The 22,107-nt window shown below is 43.9% G+C and overlaps 1 protein-coding gene across 1 annotated transcript; it reads right to left on the bottom strand.

Annotated features, from left to right (window-relative positions):
* Window positions 1-4,787: 4,787 nt before the first annotated feature.
* On the bottom strand, window positions 4,788-20,953 carry LOC125507619 (CCR4-NOT transcription complex subunit 1-like). Its single transcript, XM_048672149.1, has 36 exons — window positions 20,687-20,953; window positions 19,499-19,802; window positions 19,167-19,395; window positions 18,728-19,067; window positions 18,529-18,642; window positions 18,323-18,451; window positions 18,065-18,241; window positions 17,788-17,979; window positions 17,347-17,484; window positions 16,714-16,836; window positions 16,379-16,623; window positions 15,758-15,861; window positions 15,062-15,156; window positions 14,739-14,975; window positions 14,344-14,541; window positions 13,891-13,981; window positions 13,684-13,781; window positions 13,444-13,589; window positions 13,254-13,362; window positions 13,026-13,172; window positions 12,723-12,770; window positions 12,524-12,652; window positions 12,206-12,436; window positions 11,952-12,110; window positions 11,779-11,864; window positions 11,595-11,700; window positions 11,422-11,517; window positions 11,144-11,296; window positions 10,659-10,835; window positions 10,342-10,562; window positions 10,137-10,254; window positions 9,934-10,050; window positions 9,091-9,135; window positions 8,635-8,712; window positions 8,462-8,554; window positions 4,788-4,868 (listed from the first exon to the last, which is right to left on the bottom strand). The coding sequence occupies exons 1-36, from the start codon at window positions 20,786-20,788 to the stop codon at window positions 4,788-4,790; spliced, it is 5,256 nt and encodes a 1,751-aa protein (XP_048528106.1). The 5' UTR covers window positions 20,789-20,953.
* Between the last annotated feature and the right edge of the window lie 1,154 nt (window positions 20,954-22,107).

Below are 22,107 nucleotides of genomic sequence, written 5' to 3' on the forward strand. Positions count from 1 at the left end.
ATCACGTATGTGGTGCGCCATTGCTATATAGGAATGGCGCACCACATACAGGTGCCAGGGGCTAGGGAGGCGCCAGGGGCTAGGGTGCGGCTGCCCTCCCTCCCCCCAGTATATATAGGACCCCTAGGGGGGCGCCGGCCCTAGGAGATGGGATCTCCAAAGGGGGGCGGCGGCCAAGGGGGGTGGAGTGCCCCCCAAGCCAAGTGGGGTGCCCCCACCCCTAGGGTTTCCAACCCTAGGCGCAGGGTGAGGCCCAAGGGGGGGCGCACCAGCCCACTAGGGGCTGGTTCCCCTCCCACTTCAGCCCATGGGGCCCTCCGGGATAGGTGGCCCCACCCAGTGGACCCCCGGGACCCTTTCGGTGGTCCTGGTACAATACCGATTACCCCCGAAACTTTCCCGATGGCCGAAACTTGACTTCCCATATATAAATCTTCACCTCCGGACCATTCCGGAACTCCTCGTGACGTCCGGGATCTCATCCGGGACTCCGAACAACTTTCAGGTTACCGTATACTAATATCTCAACAACCCTAGCGTCACCGAACCTTAAGTGTGTAGAGCCTACGGGTTCGGGAGACACGCAGACATGACCGAGACGACTCTCCGGTCAATAACCAACAGCGGGATCTGGATACCCATGTTGGCTCCCACATGCTCCTTGATGATCTCATTGGATGAACCACGATGTCGAGGATTCAATCAATCCCGTATACAATTCCCTTTGTCAATCGGTACGTTACTTGCCCGAGACTCGATCGTCGGTATCCCAATACCTCGTTCAATCTCGTTGCCGGCAAGTCACTTTACTCGTACCGTAATGCATGATCCCGTGATCAACCACTTGGTCACATTAAGCTCATTATGATGATGCATTACCGAGTGGGCCCAGAGATACCTCTCCGTCATACGGAGTGACAAATCCCAGTCTCGATTCGTGCCAACCCAACAGACACTTTCGGAGATACCCGTAGTGCACCTTTATAGTCACCCAGTTATGTTGTGACGTTTGGCACACCCAAAGCACTCCTACGGTATCCTGGAGTTGCACAATCTCATGGCCTAAGGAAATGATACTTGACATTCAGAAAAGCTTTAGCAAACGAACTACACGATCTTTGAGCTATGCTTAGGATTGGGTCTTGTCCATCACATTATTCTCCTAATGATGTGATCCTGTTATCAATGACATCTAATGTCCATAGTCAGGAAACCATGACCATCTTTTGATCAACGAGCTAGTCAACTAGAGGCTCACTAGGGACGTGTTGTGGTCTATGTATTCACACATGTGTTACGATTTCTGGATAACACAATTATAGCATGAACAATAGACAATTATCATGAACAAGGAAATATAATAATAACCATTTTATTATTGCCTCTAGGGCATATTTCCAACAGTACGCATCATTTTCATTCCGGTCTTAATATTCTTTGTCATGGCTTTTTTTAGAGAAACTAGACAGTGCGTGACCGAGTGTTTGATGAAGGCTAAACCGTAAATGTAACATAAGACCACAATATTTAGAAAGTCATGAAATGGAGAAAATCAAAATGATAACACTGTGAAGGGTGGCATGGATAAATTATCAGACACAAGAGAAGTTTGCCTTAGATATTCTTTGTCGTGTTGAAGTTGAACTGAGTTGTGTTGAGTTTATTTAGTTACTTGGTTAGCAAACAAGCCATAAAACAGTTAGGTTGCGAGTGAACCTTGGATGGCGATGGGGGATTTTAATGAAACCATGTGGCAAGCTGAACATTCTCGTGTTCCCGAAGATCGGAAGGGCAAATGGCTAGGTTCAGTGATATGTTATATTTTTGCAAGGGCATCTCCAAAGCGGACACACTGTCCATACCACTTTTTCCATCCAATGAGGACCCTTATATGTCCATTTAGGGCATCTCCAACATCAACCCTCAAACCATCTGCAACCGTCCGGACCGCGCGGTCCGGACGTGTTGTGCCATCCAATGCGGGTCTGTATCGGTCTGCTCGACGGTCCAGACCGCTACCATATCCTCTTCTCACTGCCCTGGCTCATCATTAACCCACTCCCTAGCCCATGCGTGCTTCCTTCTTGAAACATTCAGCACCGCTCCAGAGTGGCAATGCCGCATTCATGCTGGACCAGAGCGGACGCGACCTCTCACTACTCTCAGCATTAAAGCGGCGCGTCGACCGATGGAGCGCCGCCTGCGCCGCTTCCCGGTATAGGCAACTGCTTTGTGTTCAAATGACACCCCGTCAGTCCATTGCCCTACATTAATGATATGTGGTGGCCGAGGAACTTACTCCGACGCCACCCATCCGTCTGCAGCCCACCATTAACCACACCACCGCACCCCATTGCCATCTGCCCACTATATAAACTCCAGGCCCGACCATAGCCATAGTCATCCTCCTTTGATCCCTTCCTCCTCTCTAAATCACGCCTGCCATGGCCTCATCACACTCCAAATCCCTCTGGTACACCCTCTCCTCGGAGCATAGAAGGAGATGACCGGCCATTGGTACCAGCTGGTAGGTCAGCCAACAGATAGAGGACGACGATGGCACAATGGAGGATGAGTCGGTGCCACCCTCCTCGTCGGTGCATGCCGACCTCACCATTAGTGAGGTCCATGCACACTACATTGACATTCTGCGACAGGAGCAGGCGGCCAAGTTTCGACAGGTGCAGGCCAACCAGGCCTACAACCTCATCCTCCTCGAGGAGCACTGGCGTGTGGAGGAGCAACTAGTGGCCAACACGGCCATCGTGCCGGACGTGGACGTGGCGGAGTAGAAAGCGCTGGTCAACTCCTACCGCTCCACCCGCGACATCTGCCGTGACCGTTGGCGGTATCGCCTCTATCAAGCATAATTGGACATCGCCTACAAGGAGTTCGACGAGGAGGAGGATGAGGTGTGGGGCAATAGCGACAAGGAGGAGGCGATCGCCAGCTCCGCCCCGGGCGTGCCTCGCCACCAAGACCATGAAGCCGACATGTCCGCGGGCACAGCCGGTAGCGGGGAATAGTAGTGCATGGTAGGTCCCCACCTCTCGGGTCCTAAGAAGGCCACCGTTGCTCCCCTCCCAATTAAGCCAAGATTGGCAGGCTGAACATTGACAGTCGATTAGCCGCTTAGCAGCGACATGGAGGCGGACAACTTCACTTCCTGGGTTCCGGAGCCGGATGTTACGGAGGCAGAGCTGGAGAGTGCCGGGTTAGAACTGGAGAAGACGAAGGCAAGAGCTGGAGCTTTATTTCTCGGGGCACATGGCTAGACATGGGGAACAGGCGCTAGCAATCATTTAGATTAGGTTTAGTGTAGGGTTTAGTCTGGTTTATATGAGAAATGTAATGAATTTCATCCAGTTTATATGAAAGTCCAATATGTCATGAATTTCGTCCGGTTTTATGAAAGCTGCACTGTTTGCATGATTTTTGTCCGATTGATTCAAACCGTGGTTGAAATATATGTGGGAGGCGTTGGATGGTCGGCTCCCGCATCCGTGTCTACGGACTGGTCCCCTCTGTCCATGGACGGATGCCGGAGCAAATTTGCGGGTCAGCATTGGAGATTCCCTTAGCAGTCTGGACGTACAAATTCCGGTATCCTAGTAACATACATGGGGAGTTTTGCGGAGTCCGGACTTCCATTTGACCAACACAAAGCCTCTGCATAGTCCTCCTCTCTTTTCTCTCTTTTCATGCACGGTCCCGATCTCCTCTCTCTCCTCTCAAACGGACACCACACCACATATCCCACCATATGCATGGTCCCTCTCTACTATCTCTCCTCCCAACTGGATTAATTTGTGAATAGCATTGGATGGCTCTCTCCCACATCATGTTCGCGGACCACGTCCACACATAAAAACGAACATTTATGGTGTCTATTTGCGGGTCAACGTTGGAGATGCCCCAATCTTCATGATATCAGATCAAAAGGAAAGCCCTGGACTTAATGACAATAAAAGGGATGGGCAGAAGAATGTTAAAGCCAGAATTAATAGAGTTATGGGCTCTCCCTGTTAGAGTGACATATTCAAAAACACTCAGCTCACACATATTATTTCCTCATGATTTGATCACTTTAAGTTATTACAAACTATGAAGGCACACCTGAAAGGTGAAGAATCTCAAGATTATTCTGGTATGATGCCATGTGTGAGAGAAATAAAACACTTTCAGCTGAAATTGAATAAGCTTGGAAGAAGAATAATGTGCCAAATTCGGGTCTGCAGGGGGTTGCCTAGAATTTGACTAATGTGAAGTGAGGCCTTCAGTACTGGAGCAGTAAAAAAGGGGTATATTACCAGGCATGTGCAATTCCTTTGGAAAAAACTCTCCAACTTATGGGACAGAGCTCCTTCGGCCTAGAGAAACAAACTGATTCGTAGGAAGTCTCTTGAGCTAGATAAATATCTGAACAGAGAGGAAATCATATCGCGCCAAATATCAAGATTTACCTGGCTACGAGAGGGCGAAAAAAATACGAATGCAATGCCCCCGATTCAATCGTACACTAGTCATACATGCAAATGTGTACGATCAAGATCAGAGACTCACGGGAAGATATCACAACACAACTCTAGACACAAATTAAAGTCATACAAGCTTCATATTACAAGCCAGGGGCCTCGACGGCTCGAATTATCAGTTCGAATACAAACGAGTCAACGGAAGCAACAATATCTAAGTACAGACATAAGTTAAACAAGATGCCTTAAGAAGGCTAGCAAAAATGAAGGAACGATCAAAAAGGCAAGACCTCCTGCCGAGGAGCCTCCTAACTACTCTTGGTCGTCGACGGTCTCCATGTAGTAGTAGGCTCCGTCAGGGTAGTAGTAGTCGGCGGTGGTGACATCTGGCTCCTGGGATCCGTCATCTGTGTTGGGGAACGCAGTAATTTCAAAAAAATTCCTATGCACACGCAAGATCTATCATGGTGATGCATAGCAAAGAGAGGGGAAGAGTGTTGTCCACGTACCCTCGTAGACCGTAAGCGAAAGCTCTATGACAACGTGGTTGATGTAGTCGTACGTCTTCACGATCCGACCGATCCTAGTACCGAAAGTACCTCACCTCCATGATCTGCACATGTTCGGCTGGGTGACGTCCCATGAACTCTCGATCCAGCTAAGTGTCGAGGGAGAGCTTCGTCAGCATGACGGCGTGATGACAGTGATGATGAAGCTACCAGCGCAGGGCTTCGCCTAAGCACTACGATGATATGACCGAGGTGTATTATGGTGGAGGGGGGCACCGCACACGGCTAAGGGATCAATGATCAACATGTGTGTCTATGGGGTGCTCCCCTCCCTGTATATAAAGGAGTGGAGGAGGGGGAGAGGGCCGGCCTCCTAGGCGCCCCAAGGGGGGAGTCCTACTCCCGGTGGGAGTAGGATCCCCCCTTCCCTAGTTGGAGTAGGAGAGGGAAGGAAGGGGGAGAGGGAGAGAAGGAAAGGGGGGCCGCCCCCCCTCCTAATTCGGATTGGGCTATGGGGGGGGGTGCCCCCACCTTGGCCACCTCCTCCTCCTTTCCACTATGGCCCATTAAGGCCCATTGACTCCCCGGGGGGTTCCGGTAACCCCCTGGTACTCCGGTATATGCCCGAACTCTCTCGAATCCTCTCCGATGTGCAAACATAGTCATCCAATATATCGATCTTTATGTCTTGACCATTTCGAGACTCCTGGTCATGTCTGTGATCACATCTGGGACTCCGAACTACCTTTGGTGCATCAAAACGCATAAACTCATAATACCGATCGTCACCGAACATTAAGCGTGCGGACCCTACGGGTTCGAGAACTATGTAGACATGACCGAGACATGTCTCCGGTCAATAACCAATAGTAGAACCTGGATGTTCATATTGGCTCCCACATATTCTACGAAGATCTTTATCGGTCAAACTGCATGATATGCATTGTTCCCTTTGTCATCGGTATGTTACTTGCCCAAGATTCGATCATCGGTATCTGAATACCTAGTTCAATCTTGTTACCAGCAAGACCCTTTACTCGTTCTGTAATGCATCATCCCGCAACTAACTCATTAGTCACATTTCTTGCAAGGCTTATATTGATGTGCATTACCGAGAGGGCCCAGAGATACCTCTCCGACAATCGGAGTGATAAATCCTAATCTCGATCTATGCCAACTCAACAAATACCATTGGAGACACCTGTAGAGCACCTTTATAATTGATACGTCTCCAACGTATCTATAATTTTTGATTGCTCCATGCTATATTATCTACTGTTTTGGACATTATTGGGCTTTATTATCCACTTTTATATTATTTTTGGGACTAACCTATTAACCGGAGGCCCAACCCAGAATTGTTGTTTTTTTGCCTATTTTAGTGTTTCGAAGAAAAGGAATATCAAACGGAGTCCAAACAGAATGAAACCTTCGGGAACGTGATTTTCTCACCGAACATGATGCAGGAGACTTGGACCCTACGTCAAGAAACAAAGGAGGAGGCCACGAGGTAGGGGGCGCGCCTACCCCCCCAGGCGCGCCCTCCACCCTCATGGGCCCCCTGTTGCTCCACTGTCGTACTCCTTCCTCCTATATATACATACGTACCCCCAAACGATCAGATATGGAGCCAAAATCCTAATTCCACTGCCGCAACTTTCTGTATCCACGAGATCCCATCTTGGGGGCTGTTTCGAAGCTCCGCCAGAGGGGGCATCTATCACGGAGGCTTCTACATCAACACCATAGCCCCTCCGATGAAGTGTGAGTAGTTTACCTCAGACCTACGGGTCCATAGTTATTAGCTAGATGGCTTCTTCTCTCTTTTTGGATCTCAATACAATGTACTCCCCCTCTCTTGTGGAGATCTATTCGATGTAATCTTATTTTTGTGGTGTGTTTGTTGAGATCGATGAATTGTGGGTTTATGATCAAGTCTATCTATGAACAATATATGAATCTTCTCTGAATTCTTTTATGTATGATTGGTTATCTTTGCAAGTCTCTTCGAATTATCAGTTTGGTTTGGCCTACTAGATTGATCTTTCTTGCAACAGGAGAAGTGCTTAGATTTGGGTTCAATCTTGCGATGTCCTTTCCCAGTGACAGTAGGGGAAGCAAGGCACGTATTGTATTGTTGCCATCGAGGATAACAAGATGTGGTTTTCATCATATTGCATGAGTTTATCCCTCTACATCATGTCAGCTTGCTTAAGGCGTTACTCTGTTTTCATTAACTTAATACTCTAGATGCATGCTGGATAGTGGTCGATGAGTGGAGTAATAGTAGTAGATGCAGGCAGGAGTCGGTCTAGTTGTCTCGGACGTGATGCCTATATACATGACCATACCTAGATATTCTCATAACTATGCTCAATTCTGTCAATTGCTCAACAGTAATTTGTTCACCCACCGTAAAATACCTATGCTCTTGAGAGAAGCCACTAGTGAAACCTATGGCCCCCGGGTCTATCTTCATCATATTAATCTTCCAATACTCAGTTATTTCCTTTGCTTTTATTTTACTTTGCATCTTTATCATAAAAATACCAAAAATATTATCTTATCATATATATCAGATCTCACTCTCGTAAGTGGCCGTGTAGGGATTGACAACCCCTTATCGCGTTGGTTGCGAGGATTTATTTGTTTTGTGCAGGTGCGAGGGACTCGCACGTAGCCTCCTACTGGATTGATACCTTGGTTCTCAAAAACTGAGGGAAATACTTACACTACTTTGCTGCATCATCCCTTCCTCTTCGGGGAAAACCAACACAGTGCTCAAGAGGTAGCAAGAAGTATTTCTGGCGTCGTTGCCGGGGAGTCTACGCAAAAGTCAATATACCAAGTACCCATCACAATCCTTATCTCATGCATTACATTATTTACCATTTGCAACTCATTTTCCTCTCCCACACTTCACCCTTGCCGTTTTATTCACCCTCTCTCTCTCCCTCTCTCTATCCTCCCTCTCTTTCTCTACTTGTCTCTTTTTGCCCTCTTGATATTTGTTTGATTGTGTGTTGGATTGCTTGCTTGTCACGATGGCTCAAGTTAACACTAAATTGTGTGACTTTACCAATACCAGCAACAATGATTTTATTAGCACTCCGATTGCTCCTCTTACCGATGCTGAATCTTGTGAAATTAATGCTGCCTTGCTAAATCTTGTCATGAAAGATCCTTTTTCCGGCCTTCCTAGTGAAGATGCCGCTACCCATCTAAATAGCTTCGTTGATTTGTGTGATATGCAAAATAAGAAAGATGTGGATAACAATATTGTTAAATTGAAGCTATTTCCTTTTTCGCTTAGAGATCGTGCTAAAGCTTGGTTTTTGTCTTTGCCTAAAAATAGTATTGATTCATGAAATAAGTGCAAAGATGCTTTTATCTCTAAGTATTTTCCTCCCGCTAAGATCATCTCCCTTAGAAACGATATTATAAATTTTAAGCAACTTGATCATGAACATGTTGCACAAGCTTGCATACATCTCTTATCGCAACTAAGGTTGCTAGAGACCACATGACAAAACCGCTATTTGATGTGTTGTCATACAAACTTTTGAAAACCTGAGACCAAAGACACCAAGAAAAATATGTTAGAAGAACAATTGACAGAGTATTGTGAATAACAAATGACCATGATTTACCTTTTGTGCAACAGCTAATGCAGCCTCATCCCGGTTAACACATTTGAGTAAGATATCAGGAACTTCCGCTACAACAGACTGAACAAGAGAACACAATGAAGAAGACATGTTAGTAACAATTAGATAAGGTATATGAGTCTTTAATATACTAAACAATGAAACCATGCACGGTGTGATTAACTTCACAAAATGTTACAGCGACAGATCGATGAGCTGTTTGGTTCACAGCAAATATTGCCTAAAAACACAGTGGTGCACCACACTCGATAGTTCCTACACTTCTTAGTTGCTACACGGGATGATGACATATTGTTTCTCTTGCCACAGTATTCACACCTATTGTTTTGGTTCACAACACAGGACTACAGGAGCAGTGGCAGAGGCCACACGTTGCCTAAAGTGGAAGCACTGAATTCCTACAGAGTAGAAGTAATGAGGGAAGTAATGAGGGTTAACCTGGATTTCCACATCTTTACCATCCTTGGCAATCAAGACTTCCAGCTGGAGGGTAACAACAAATCAGTTAAGCAAAACAGAGATATGTACATGGAATTGAGATTTTAAATCAGAAAGTACAGAAGGTCGGAATTTATAGTGAAGTTCAAATTATTTACACTATGAGATATATAAACATAAGAAACAAAATGAATGCAGATCGCTCTGCACCATCACAAAGACATATCAACAATGTGCCACTGAAATGTGGGCCCACTTGACAACCCCACATGTACGTGATGGCATCTTCAAAATGAAACTAACCTAAATATTTCTATCTACTGTTAAATAAATAAAGAGTCTCCAACAAACCAACTACTAAAGAGTCTCCAACAAAAATGAAGCATGGCACAGGTGACAAAGAAGCACGTGTGGTGTGGGCAGTCTGTAGACGAAGCACAAAGTGGAGGCATATACATGCCTAGGCAGAACCAGACTAGTGAGCCAGTTTATATACTCGTATCCGAAGCGAAGAACAGGGCTGCTTTGGTTAGAAACTAAGATAAATTATCAGATACATTCAACAAAAACTCCACATGATAATAATAAAATTAATAGAACATATGATAACAAGTCCTAAATAAAAGACAATAGAGTTACTGACTCACATGGCTAATACATTTTAAAATATAAGGTGTTTTCTGTTATTACCCAGACCTGTCTGTTATATGTTGGCCTTTGGATCATAGAATATAAATTTAGGTATTCATTCTGATAGAAAGCAGCCATCAAATCATGACAAAATTGAATGATAGTTCATGTGTTGCTGATTATCAGTTCGCATATATATATCTCCAAATTTACCTTTTGTGAAACCTGTTCGTATCTCTCCATAGCATCACCAGTGCTCAAAGTATCAGGTAAACCAGATCCTAGATTGTCAGAAAATGTAGCTGGAGGTGGCGTCATAACATTTAAATCCTGGTACATGATTGAAACAGGTTTCAGAAGTCTGTCATATATCATGTACACATGAAGTGAAGAAGAAATGTTATGTTGGTCGTGACCATTATTCCACCCGCAGGTAAGTCATTAGACATCAAGGGTGGAGATGTGGATGCATCACCAATGGTTCCACCAAGCCAGCCAGAAGAGTCGCTGATCCCAACTTGAGCAGGAGAATCACTACGAGGCACAAGGTGTTCATCAATCTAGGGATAGCAGTTCGAGCAAACCACATTTCAAAACCAAAAGGTACCAAAGTATGTGTACCTAGAAAGTTGTGCAGCGCCAGGAATCAATTCCTCATACACCAGCTCTGTAGGCTGAGTTAATGTAAGTGGAGCTGTTTGAGCAGACAAGAAAGCACTGGAAGCTTGTGCTAAACTTGGGCTGTAAGCTCGAGGTACACCAAAATTGCTCGATACAGCAGCTGTACCAGAACCTGCAGCACCAACACTTTGGCCATGACTCTGCCATACATGACCAAACTCCTGAAATCAACAACACAAGATGCAGCTAGTCACATGTACAGTACAGAAACATCGTGTGTTAATTCCAATTGACAATTTGAAGTCCTGGTGCTACACCTCATATACTCGTTGTTGGGCAGGAGACTCTGCCTTGGTATGGAATACTTCAGGTACAGGGGCAAATGGACCTTGAGCATAAGTAAAAGAGTCATAATATGTAGGACCAGCTGCCTCTCTTTTCTTCCTTTGTTGTGAAAAGGATTGAGTTATTTCACCCTCAATCGAATCAACAGCCTGCAAAATGGCGTACATGTCATGAGGCAGTGAACTTGACCAACTTCGCGATTGTAGCTCATTGTTGGCAAAATGCTAATGGGGACATGCTCAGGGTGATTAGAAAAGGAGAGGAGGCAAGTTCCACAGTATGAAAGTAAATCACTGGTAGATATTGGCACTCAAATTGCTGAACTAGACTATAGAAGATCACATAATGCATGGAAACTCAAGAAAATGTGTCTAGACTTTTAAGAAACAGCAAATAAAGTATATGTTACTGTCTTGTTGAGTAGGACAAGGGACACGATAGCATGTCAAAGAGCTACCTTGCGCGCCGCTACAGACTCGATACTTGCACAGCCAAGATCCAAATTGTCGTTGATCAGAACCTGTACTACTTGCTCAAGAGTTTCGCTGTTGCTAGCAAGGTTTTGAGTAAGGCTTCGGAGATGAGACAGTAGCGCAACACGAAGCGGTTCCTACACGAGAGGGAAAAGGAAATAATATAATAGGTTGCACAAAAGATTAAAAACAATAAAAACAACCACAAGACAAAACAGAAGAACGTCACTGCTTATAGGGCTTAAAAACAAGCAAGAGGTACCTTGCAAGTAACATGGGCTAGACTTCCAGCTAATGTTCCGACCATCAAACGAGCCGAGCGATTTGCGGCACTGTAATCAGATTCCGTTGCATAATCCTTCAGGAATTAAAATATCAGTAACATAACAACAATTTCACTATGACAAAAAACTTTGAGAAAGAACACAAGGAAACCTTTAGAATAATTTCTTTTGTAGTTTTGCTTGCTATTGAGACACTTCTTTCAATGACCGGGAGTATTATCTCTTTGATAGCCTTATCCAAAGCCACACCCATGATTCTATGGAATAACAGGAGTTTATCAGCTAGTCAAATCCAAATTGTGTCAGATATTTATGTTTAGAAGCATCAAACATACTTGCTGAACTGCAACTGTGAGCCAAAAGGCAAAAGTTTTGAGCTTATTTTGAAGCGTATCTCATCATGTGGAATCAGCGACAAAAGCTGCAAACAACAGATGAGAAATTGCACAATAACATATAAAATCTAGTAACCCAGCAAAAGATGGGTGAAAATGGTAGCATGGCACACCTGAGTTAGAGAGAGTGGCGATGGCGATAGTGATACTAATGGTGTTTGTGAAGATGAGACCTGGGTCAAGGTGTGAGAGGGAACTTGCTCAGGCATCATTAGAGCAATTTTATCATCCTCCACCATACTGTTAGGAGGGAGACGAACAGGAGCAGTATACTGCATGCATAAAAAATGTGTAAATATAATAGAACAAGACTGCACCCCCTAACATGATTGAATTGATAACGCATGCCCAAGCCATCTTGACTCACCAAAGTTGGAAGGCTCAGGGTACGGGAAGTGCTATTGACCTCAGGCTGCAGGTCTACATGTTTTATTGGGGGGTTGACACCTGAAGAGACTTCTGCAGCCACTGGGGTTTGGGACGAAGCAACATCTTTGTTTGAAAAATCTGGGTTTCCCTCAACTTCACGTCCTCGATCTTTAAGAAGGGAAGTCGGTTTCACATCTTTCATGTCCACACTGAGGTTCTTAAACAGGACCTAAAATCCCACATAATAAGAGTTATAGAGTGTAACAATAGAACAAAAGATAGTCAACAAGACAGTCTAACCAAAAAAGTTGACAACCTCAATGTCAAATTTTAGATTCATCTTCAGGTTTGGTAGATTATAGATCTCAGAAAGTAGACTAAGAATTCCCATTGTCCACGGATTTGGAGGACGATATGCTATACTTGAATGGCAAGGTTCGAGAATCTGCAGAGCAAGCACTGGTCAGATACCAGGCAGCATGTTTTATACAAATGAGAATGCTGCAAATACACACCTTTGAAGTGAATGGAATTACAGCAATCATAAGTCCTCTCTCATAAGCCTGAAATGATAATTTCAAAAGATTGTCAAGCATAATTGCTTAATACCACTTGGCAGAATCACGCCACCGATACATGCACGCAAATATAGGTAAAATGCAAGTTTTAGAAATAAATAAGACCCAAAACAAGTCAGGCATGGCCGAACGGTCTGTAGAAGGGAGGGAGAACTCAGAAACTGAACTCAGCAAAGAATATTTGGCAGAGTATGCAGTCAAAAAAGATCTAAAATGCAGAATCTGGTACAAAACAAGTACCTCCACAATAAGAGATTTCGGGTCAATTTCCTTGGCTCTTAATGTCTGGTTTCTTCCAATGGTAAATTTTCCCAACCAACTGCCCAAATTTTTTAGCAAGGAACGTTCCTCGGAACTAGATTTGATAAGATCTGATCTTAACAAAACCTGCACAGGAAAATCTTAAGGTTCAACAAGCTTGTTTTATGGTCAAGGCAGAAAAGGTAGACAAGTTAGAGTGACCACAACCTTGCAGTTCTCATATGTAGCTTTCAGCATCTCCTTACTCAAGGATCTTGAGTTAAGTTTGTCAAAGAATTTCAGGTATAAATCATGAAAATTTGGCTCGATGCTTGCCCTGCAAAGATGGACATGGAATTAGTGCTTCAACGTTAGAAAAACTGGTGCAAAAAAGAGAGGAAATGAATGGGTATTGTACCTTTTCATGACCATGTACTGTGCAAACCAAGGATAATATTGTTCCTGAAGCACTTCATTAAATTCTTTCGCCTTGGCTTCCATATTAGAGGTGGATATATTGTTAATCATAAACAAGATCTTGTCCTGAACTTCAGATGGGGGAGTCTAGATGGAGAGGAAAATCAATTAGCCCAACCACATTGTGTATTCTCCCATGAGAGCACACCATGGAAAACAATAGTGATACGCCAATACCAACCTCAATTGGATTATCTCTTTGCTCCGCTGCAGCTACAAGTGTCTCAATATTTAAAGCATTTCCAAATCCCGTAGTGTAGGAATGTTGCCGGGGCAAAACTATAAAAAGGGACCAGAAAATAATTCATGGAGCGGTAGCATAGAGATTATAGAACAAATAAAATGTAATCACCACTCTTCTTGTGAAAATAACAAGTAATCAAGTCACCTGTCGAGGTATTCCGGGGGCGCAGAAAACTAGTGGAATGAGCACTATTTGACATGCTCATAGAGTGAGCTAATGAAGGTGGAACAGTAGTCTGCAATTGAATATTTTCACAGTAGGTCAAAGAGAGACAGTTACTGGTGGCTAAGTTACACAAATAACATAAAAGAAAGAAAAAAAGATCAGAAACCAGCACTGCATCCAAGCATCTCACTTTTGGAAATATGAACAGGCAAGGTAACAGGAAAGCATCTACTCCCTCCATTCCTAAATATTTGTCTTTTTAGAGATTTCAAATGGACTATCACATACGGATGTATATAGACATATTTTAGAGTGTAGATTCACTCATTTTGCTCTGTATGTAGTCACTTGTTGAAATCTCTAGAAAGACAAATATTTAGGAACGTAGGGAGTAGAAAATCTTTAATACCCCCAGATGCCTTAGAAAAGTACCTTTAAATTAAAGGCTGAATCAGCAGATGCTGAAGGAACCGAAGGCTGACTAGGTAAAATGCTCTTATTCTGAGAGGTGCCGATGGAGATCTTGGACCTGTCTCCAAGGACACTTGGTTGCCTTTGCTGCAACGGGTAAGGTGTCCTTCCTAGCTGAGTTGGAGATGTACCCATTAACTGCCATGATGGTTCAGATGCCTAAAGAAATCCAACCATGTCAATGATGAAAAGGGATTAGGTCACAGCAGAACATATCAAAACAGTAGGAAAGTGGCAGGATCTTATTATCCTGAAAATTGCCGAACAATACATTCCTGGTGGCCAATCCACCTTCAGTTCCGATTCAACAGTTGCCAAGATTATTTACCCTCATTTAAGTTTTTGTGATGATTTACCTCCATGGCTTCAATAGATGACGATCCAGAAACAAGCTGCTCCGTAGAAAGCAAGTTGCCAGCGTTGGGCTCATTTTGACTTGATGAAATTCGGGCAAGTGCTCGCTCAATTGCAGAGACCATTTCAGCATGAGTAGCTCGAAGATGTGAAATCTGCAATATGTGATTGCAGTACTGTGGCCACTCTATTACACGATCCATGAATTGTTCCAATGCTGTCGTACCAAACATAAACATCTGCATCCAAATAACACGATCAGGACTACAGATTGCACAGATCAGTGAACATATGTGGATACCAAAATAAAACAGATTTGAGCTACCTTTGAATCAACAGACTTGCGTAAGGCATCAAGAACAGCGCGTAGAGCAATCCCAAGTCCGAGGTGGGCCACAAGTTCATGTTTGATAAGGGATCCTGTTTCAAAAGATGGAATTGGATTAGACAACAGCACAATTGAGTGGAGCAGATGATGACTTTTGCGCCTCAGCTGAGCATGTTCCAGGCATATAGACTACTAATGGACTACTATAACCTTAATTCAAATCTTGATGTAGCAGAAACAAACAGAGTGTGGAACACTATTGTACGTTACAGGCAACTAAACATGGATCCATAATGAAATAACGTAGAACATGTGGGCATTTTGCAGTCAGAGAGTTATCATAACCCCCATAAAAATACAATGCAACCTAAGCTTGTATTGTTTGGATAGCATCAAATAGCAAAGTAATATAAGGTCTTGATGGAAGAACGTGTGAATTGTTCTAACCAAATCTAACACAGTTAAAGCCTAAAACACAGCAACCCTTTCAAGCTGTAATTTTCAAGACTGGGTAGTAGATCTGTACTTGTGTGGAAAAAGATTATGTTATATCAAGCCCAGCTAAGTCACGAGCAGTTTAAGCAACAAGATAGAGAACCAGAAAACAGTGCTTTAATGAGAAAGGTAACCTCAGGTCACGATTCAATATAATAAGTGGCTTATGAAGGTGTAGCAAAGTGAAGATATACTTACCAAATAGCACAGCAGCTAGTTTAAGCTGCTTATCCGGATACTTCGTAAAGAACTTGTATTCCTCAAACAGATTTGAGATCATACAATTAAAAATTGATTGCTCCCTGGAAATCCATAACATTCATGTAACCCATTTGTCAACAACTATCAGTGCAGGAAAAACTTTGCTAGACGAGGTTGGAGAACAAACAGAGCATACTAGTTAGTGGCGTGTGTTTATCATCTCATACAACGTTGGCAAAACAAACTTTGGAGGAAATAAATGCAGTCAGTGGTTCAATCAGAAAACTTCTCAAAACAATCAATGTTGCGCGGGCTGTCTATCCAAAACTGAACTAAACAAGTTAAAATAACAATAATTTCTAGAAAGCCAGATAACTAAAAGACAGGATGGTGTAATTAAATCATGTCCTACACTGTAAAAGAGACCAATAATATTGTATTTCCGTGCTTGGGTTAGCTATAATCTTGAATATCCAACACTTCAGCTTATTACCATCAGTTGCTTGTAAGTTCCTTGTGCATACAGTTTTTTGCAGTGTTTCTATGTGACTACGTAAACCACAAGTTGAGTTAAACAGGCAATAACAAGTCATTTTCAAATTGATCTCAGAAATGCACCTCTTATCTGGAGATTCTTTGAAGCGAGTGAGCATTTGTATCATCACATCAATGTTTATCTGTCCAGAAAACATCTGGTGAAAATACGCATTTGCTTCTACTTCAACATCATCTGAACCTCCCTCCGAGGTAGGTATGTCCCTTGCTACAGGACCCTGATTTCTCGATTCATACAGAGCACACAACTCCCTTAGTTCATCCGAGAGTTGGTTGGATAAGAGCTGTCCCAAGTGAGACTGGAGAACCTGCAAATGCGTGTGACAATATTTACGAGTCGCAGAAAGATAGAGCTACTAACAAATTGCAGAAGCACAATAACCAAGAATCGGTCAAACCTTTATAAAGGGAGGACAAGCTTCCCAATACGTGTCCACAACACTAAATTGAGGTTGTTCCGTGGTACCCTCTACTGCATAAGATGCGGCATTCATAGCTTCTTTCAGGAAATTAACGCAGTCCTGGGAGTCAGAGCTCAGAGTGTAAATAGGGGAAACTAAAACTTTAGATGGCAATGAAAAGACTAAATTCATTCTTTTTTACTTGTCGCTTTGGACATCAACAGTCTCAATATACTCAAGTTTAAAGAAAACAGTCTCAATATACATATTTGACCACAACTCTTTGAATCACACTTTTAACAAATACATATAAAGTATAAACATTAGCTATACACATCTGAACACAACTCTTTGAATCACAGTTTGGAAAGCATGAATACTGTACTGATTCAAAAGAGATTTTTATGAGAAGCCTAACAATAGCATTTGCAAATGAAAAATAAAGAAATTAGCCATCAAAGTGAAAAAAAAAAACATTGACTGCACGCGTACTAGAACGAGATCTAATAAAAATGGGGGCAAGTATTGAAGAATACAATAGCAGATTTAAAACTCCTGAACGAGTATGGAAAATGGCTAAGCATGCACCATCAAGAGATAGTAATTTAGGCATATAATCATGCATATTACCTCGACAAAACCGTCCTTGTATACAGTTAACTTCTCAGTGAGCCATTTCTCAAGATGGCTATGATCTTTCCTACAAGCAGCAGCCACCAATCTAATGCTAAATGCGAATGGAGTGGACTCGAGGACAGCAGATAGGATCTGTTTCAAATGGAAATAAAATGTGGATGAATGACACACAAGATGACAAAATAGAGATAACATTACAACATTACAGTTTCAAATGGTGGCAATAACCAAATATTCTATATCAGAAGTGTATGGAATGATCATCGTGCAAGGTACACCAGCAACATTAATGGTTTCTTTCTTCAGGAAAAGCTTACTATTTGTTGTAGTTGTAAAGAGCCCAATATTACCCCTAACTTCCAGAAATAAAATTAACACTGAAGAAGTTGCAACAATAACTTTGACAACTGTCAATGTTACTGTGTCTATACAAACCTTCAGGTCGTGACACACATCCACAATTCTCAGGAGACAACTTGGATCAGAATGAGCATCAACAAATCCTCGAAGGGTGAGGCATGGGTTAATATGCCAGAGATAATTCACCACATTTCTCTTTGTGGTGTCCTTCAGAATAGCAGAAAATGCACAGGACAGCACTTCAAATTGGAGGAGATTATATGCAGTCTGCATAGCAGAGCATGGGAATTAACAGTAGTAAAATGATTGAACTGAATGTAGCTTGTTAAGTAGGACTAGAAGAATGTCATACGTTGATGTGTCCAAGACCAACAAGTAGGAGTTCAGGGCAATGTCCCAAAGGATAATCGAGCATGGACCGCACCGACACAGTGTGTCCAACTTCAGCAAGCTGGCACAAAACCTCTAGAAGGTCAAGGCAAAACCAAGCATGATTACCTGGACCAAGACTTGCAAAGTCCGGAAGTGCCTACAAGAAATTACAACTGTTAGATGTATGAATTGTACACGATCTTGTCATGAGTAAAGCCACATGTTATGAAAATAGTACCAGCAGCCTCGAACTATGTGCAAATGTAAAAATAGTAGCAGGGGCAGAAATTGCATGCTTTAAAAATGATATCTGGCCTTCTGTATTTGTCCACATTGACCCACAAACAGCATGAAGCGGAAAGGGATCCTGTATTATTCAAGAAATTTGTCAGCCAAGCATGTGTGTCTGTTGAAATGCCTGAAAATGAGCACATATATGTTTACCTTGCAAGCGCGGCCATATATATTCATCAGTAAACAGAAAGCTGCTTCATCAGGAATACTGAAACCCTCATGATCAAGGCTTTCCATAACATGCACCCAATTAGTACTTGGGGCCTACATGGGAAAGAACAACCAAGTTAAAATGCAAAAGCATGAGGCAAAGGAAAAGAATACAGCATGACGATGAGCAAGGCCTCACCAATTCGTTGATTGAATCCACAAGAACATCTGTGTTCCATGTAGTCAATTGAGGCGACTCACTCAAGTGGGTATTTCGAATAGCAGATACGAAGGTTGCATAAGTGTTATGGGCCTCTGCAAGACTATTTTGAGTGCCAATAACTGCCCCGAGCAACTTAGATATTGCCACATCATCAAGAGGCTGAAAAGTGGAAAGTATTTCCTTACACTGTGTGCTGTCAACAGTGCATCCATAACCCAACTCAGTTACTATGTCCGCCATACTTATTTCTTTCCCAATTTCAGAAAGAAGTGACTCAAAGTCATCATTTGTGCTATCCAAGTACATCTCCAAATGTCTGCAAGACACAGAAAATAAGGGGGGTAATATGTAAGTAATCAAATGGACATGAGGTGAACCGAAACGTATAGGTTTTGGCTAGTTAAAGACTAAACACCTTGAATGATTTATTGACTGAACATCATGCTGATCTTTGGGGATGGGAGCAAAAAAAGGACTCTGTCCAACTTCTAGAAGAGAAGCAATGTTACTAAAAGTATCCATATGCTTTGTCAGGCCATCGGTCTGGTGAAGGAAGACGACGATTTCATGAATTTGATCATTTGGTACCGATTGATTAGGATTCAAACACAACTCCTCAATTTGAGCAATTGCAAATTGTTGCCCTGGAACGATGAAAATAAAGTAGATGTCAACAAACAACTGAAAACAGAAGAAGCAACCCTGATACACTCAACACAGAGTTCAACTTCACCACCTACTGTTTACCTTTCAGCTTCATGCCTGAATTATCAGAATCTGACAGCGCAAGACCAATACCGACTTTCTCGGCCGCTGAGAGTTCCAGTGCACTCGACAGAGTCTCAAGGAGGCCATCGGTACCAGTTTTTATCTGCATCAGTGCCTCACAGAAACAAGTGCTAAAAAACGTTTTATCCAGACAATATCTGAAAGTGGCGGATAGAAGATCATGCTTCAACTGCAAGTTTTTGGCCTCCCTGTCATTCAGCAGCACTTCATCCAAACAGACTTGGAGCAGCAAAAGACATCCATCGTGACCATAGTCAACTAACTGCAAAGGTGGAAAGATAAATATATCAGAAAACCTGCACCGAACTAGTTAATTATGTACTTTGCTTGTACGCGGAAATGGTTAAAGCAATAAATTTCTCTCGTAAACTGCCGGGTTGTTCACAAAGGCTGCGAGTTGCTTGTGGGCATGCCTATACTGCCCCGCCAACAAGACCACGCCTTGTCTGCAATTAAAGCAACTGATGCGGAGACGGAATCCCACATGCCAGCAGCGCCACGTGCTGCACTCTCAGCCCAGGTGCTGCATCGGCACATCTCATTCCCTATCCCCAAATCCTTCTACATATGTCAAATGGACAGATGGGCCGACCGCAATTTGTATAGCGAGCATTTGACATGACGAGTTCAATTAGAACTAGCTCAATTAGGAACATCCAAGTGTGGGAAATGAATTCCCATTCTATTCTGCTTACTAATTACAGTATAAACGTATCTTGTCGTCTTGCGGCGCGCAAACGGTAGTGATAATATCAGAATTCCGCGAAACGGCCTCTCGGAATCAGCAGCACACCGCGTACAAGGCGGACTCCTGGGCTTAAGTGCTGACCGATTGCCAGGAATTGTAAGCTCGGGCAAACATGCCCTAGCACAAGTGCTCTGGCTTGCAGGCAGGCCCTACACCTGCATACAGAGGGCAGCCGACCAATTCATGGTCCACGGAACGCTGTGCACACCACCGATTCGGAATCTAGGTCACCCAACCCGATAATGTAGCAACGATCACCTACGGACGCACCCCCACAGTGACGAGTGAGATTAGCTGATACGAACCACAGCGGAACAGATCCGGGCGGGCGAGGGGCGAATCGGACGCGCCGAACCGGTCGGCGGGCAGCGGGGGAGCGGGTCTAGGGTTTTATATACCTGGCAGAGCTCGCGGCGGACGGACTCGCGGTCGGCGTCGGTGGCGCCCTGCAGCACCAGCCGCACCTCGGCGGCGACGCCGGGGTGGTTCAGCGGGACCATCTCGCCGGCGGGCAGCGCCGCGGCGGGCGGGGGCGAGAGCGGGGCTCGGGCGGGGGCTGGGGGTCGGCTGATGGCCTTCGCTGTTGGGTCTCCGAGGGCGAGGCGCAGATGGCGGAGGGGCGGATGGCCCTCGTGTTGTTTATAGCCGGGATCGCACCCGATCGATCGATCGAAGCCGACCGGCGTGTGTCACGCCGGGTTTGCGTCGATCTATCTTTTCCTGGCCGTCCGGCGGGGGATCGACGGCTCTGCCGGTCGCTGCTGCACAACCGATTTTGTGCCCGTCTGCAGATATGGGTGGATAGATAGGTTCGAGGGCATTCTTTGGCTTTGTGTGTGTATTTTGTGTGCATTTATTGTGTAGGAAAAAGTTTGGTTTGTTTTGTCTTTGATGAGTACAAACTTTCAAATGGATGGTGTTTTACGCACGCATGTTTGTCATATTGGGTTTTCTTGATCTTCGTGAACACCCCCTCCCTACCCCCTATGCCGACGGAGGTATGATGGGCGGCGGTGGGTGGGAAGTCAAAGGTTGGGTAGAAGTTAGGTTACACTATGTGGCGATTCATGGACAAACGATGCGGCATTGGCGGTGAGCTACCTATCGAGAGATGATGTAGTGGTCGAGGCTTCGCGAGAATATCAGCTCGTCAGAGAAGCGAGCCGACGGATGCGGGAGGAATAGGGGATGTACACACCCTCTTTATACAAATTGGTGAAGCGGTGTCTGCTGTTGTATACACTTAAACTTGAAGTATACCAACATTAGGTTAGGGTTTATGGGTTGGTGGCCCTCGTGGCAAGCCATGTCGTGCCCAACTGGGTAGCTAGTGGTGGCCATCCCGCTAGTTTAGTTTAGTTTGCCATCGCTGGTATAGATGTCTTTGAAGATAATGCTCATAATTGGTTTGGTTTCCATGTTGATCGAATGTCTAAGCCTTAAATGTAGTTTTCTTGCTCCATGTGACACCCCTGGCGTTGATAGGCAATGGCGATGGCAGTAAGTAGAAGGCAAGGGTCAGGGGAAGTAGATGTTAGGTTGGAGCAATGGTTGTAGGATGGCTACGATCTCCCCTACCGAAAGACATGGCAGTGAGTAAAATATCGCAGTGGTGGTGTTTCAAATGAAAAGTGAGCGGACAAATGTGAAGGGTAGTCGTTGGTCTTTTTTTTGCATTGTATGCGCTCAGATATAAATTATGCATGTTTTTAGAGTTTGTCGATCAGTGCTCGGTAGCGACTCTTTTTCTGTTCTTTTCCTTCAAACAAAAACTTCAACACTATTTATTGAAATAGCTAAAACAAAACAAACTTACTCT

This window comes from Triticum urartu, chromosome 5 (assembly GCF_003073215.2).
Source record: "Triticum urartu cultivar G1812 chromosome 5, Tu2.1, whole genome shotgun sequence".
Classification (NCBI taxonomy): Eukaryota; Viridiplantae; Streptophyta; class Magnoliopsida; order Poales; family Poaceae; genus Triticum; species Triticum urartu.

Coding starts and splice junctions, on each gene's coding strand:
- LOC125507619 (XM_048672149.1), bottom strand. CDS start 20,788: ATGGTCCCGCTGAACCACCCCGGCGTCGCCGCCGAGGTGCGGCTGGTG. Junction 18,242..18,322: donor CACATAGTTCGAGGCTGCTG/GTACTATTTTCA, acceptor AATTTCTTGTAG/GCACTTCCGGACTTTGCAAG. Junction 13,982..14,343: donor ATTCAGCCTTTAATTTAAAG/GTACTTTTCTAA, acceptor ATTCAATTGCAG/ACTACTGTTCCACCTTCATT.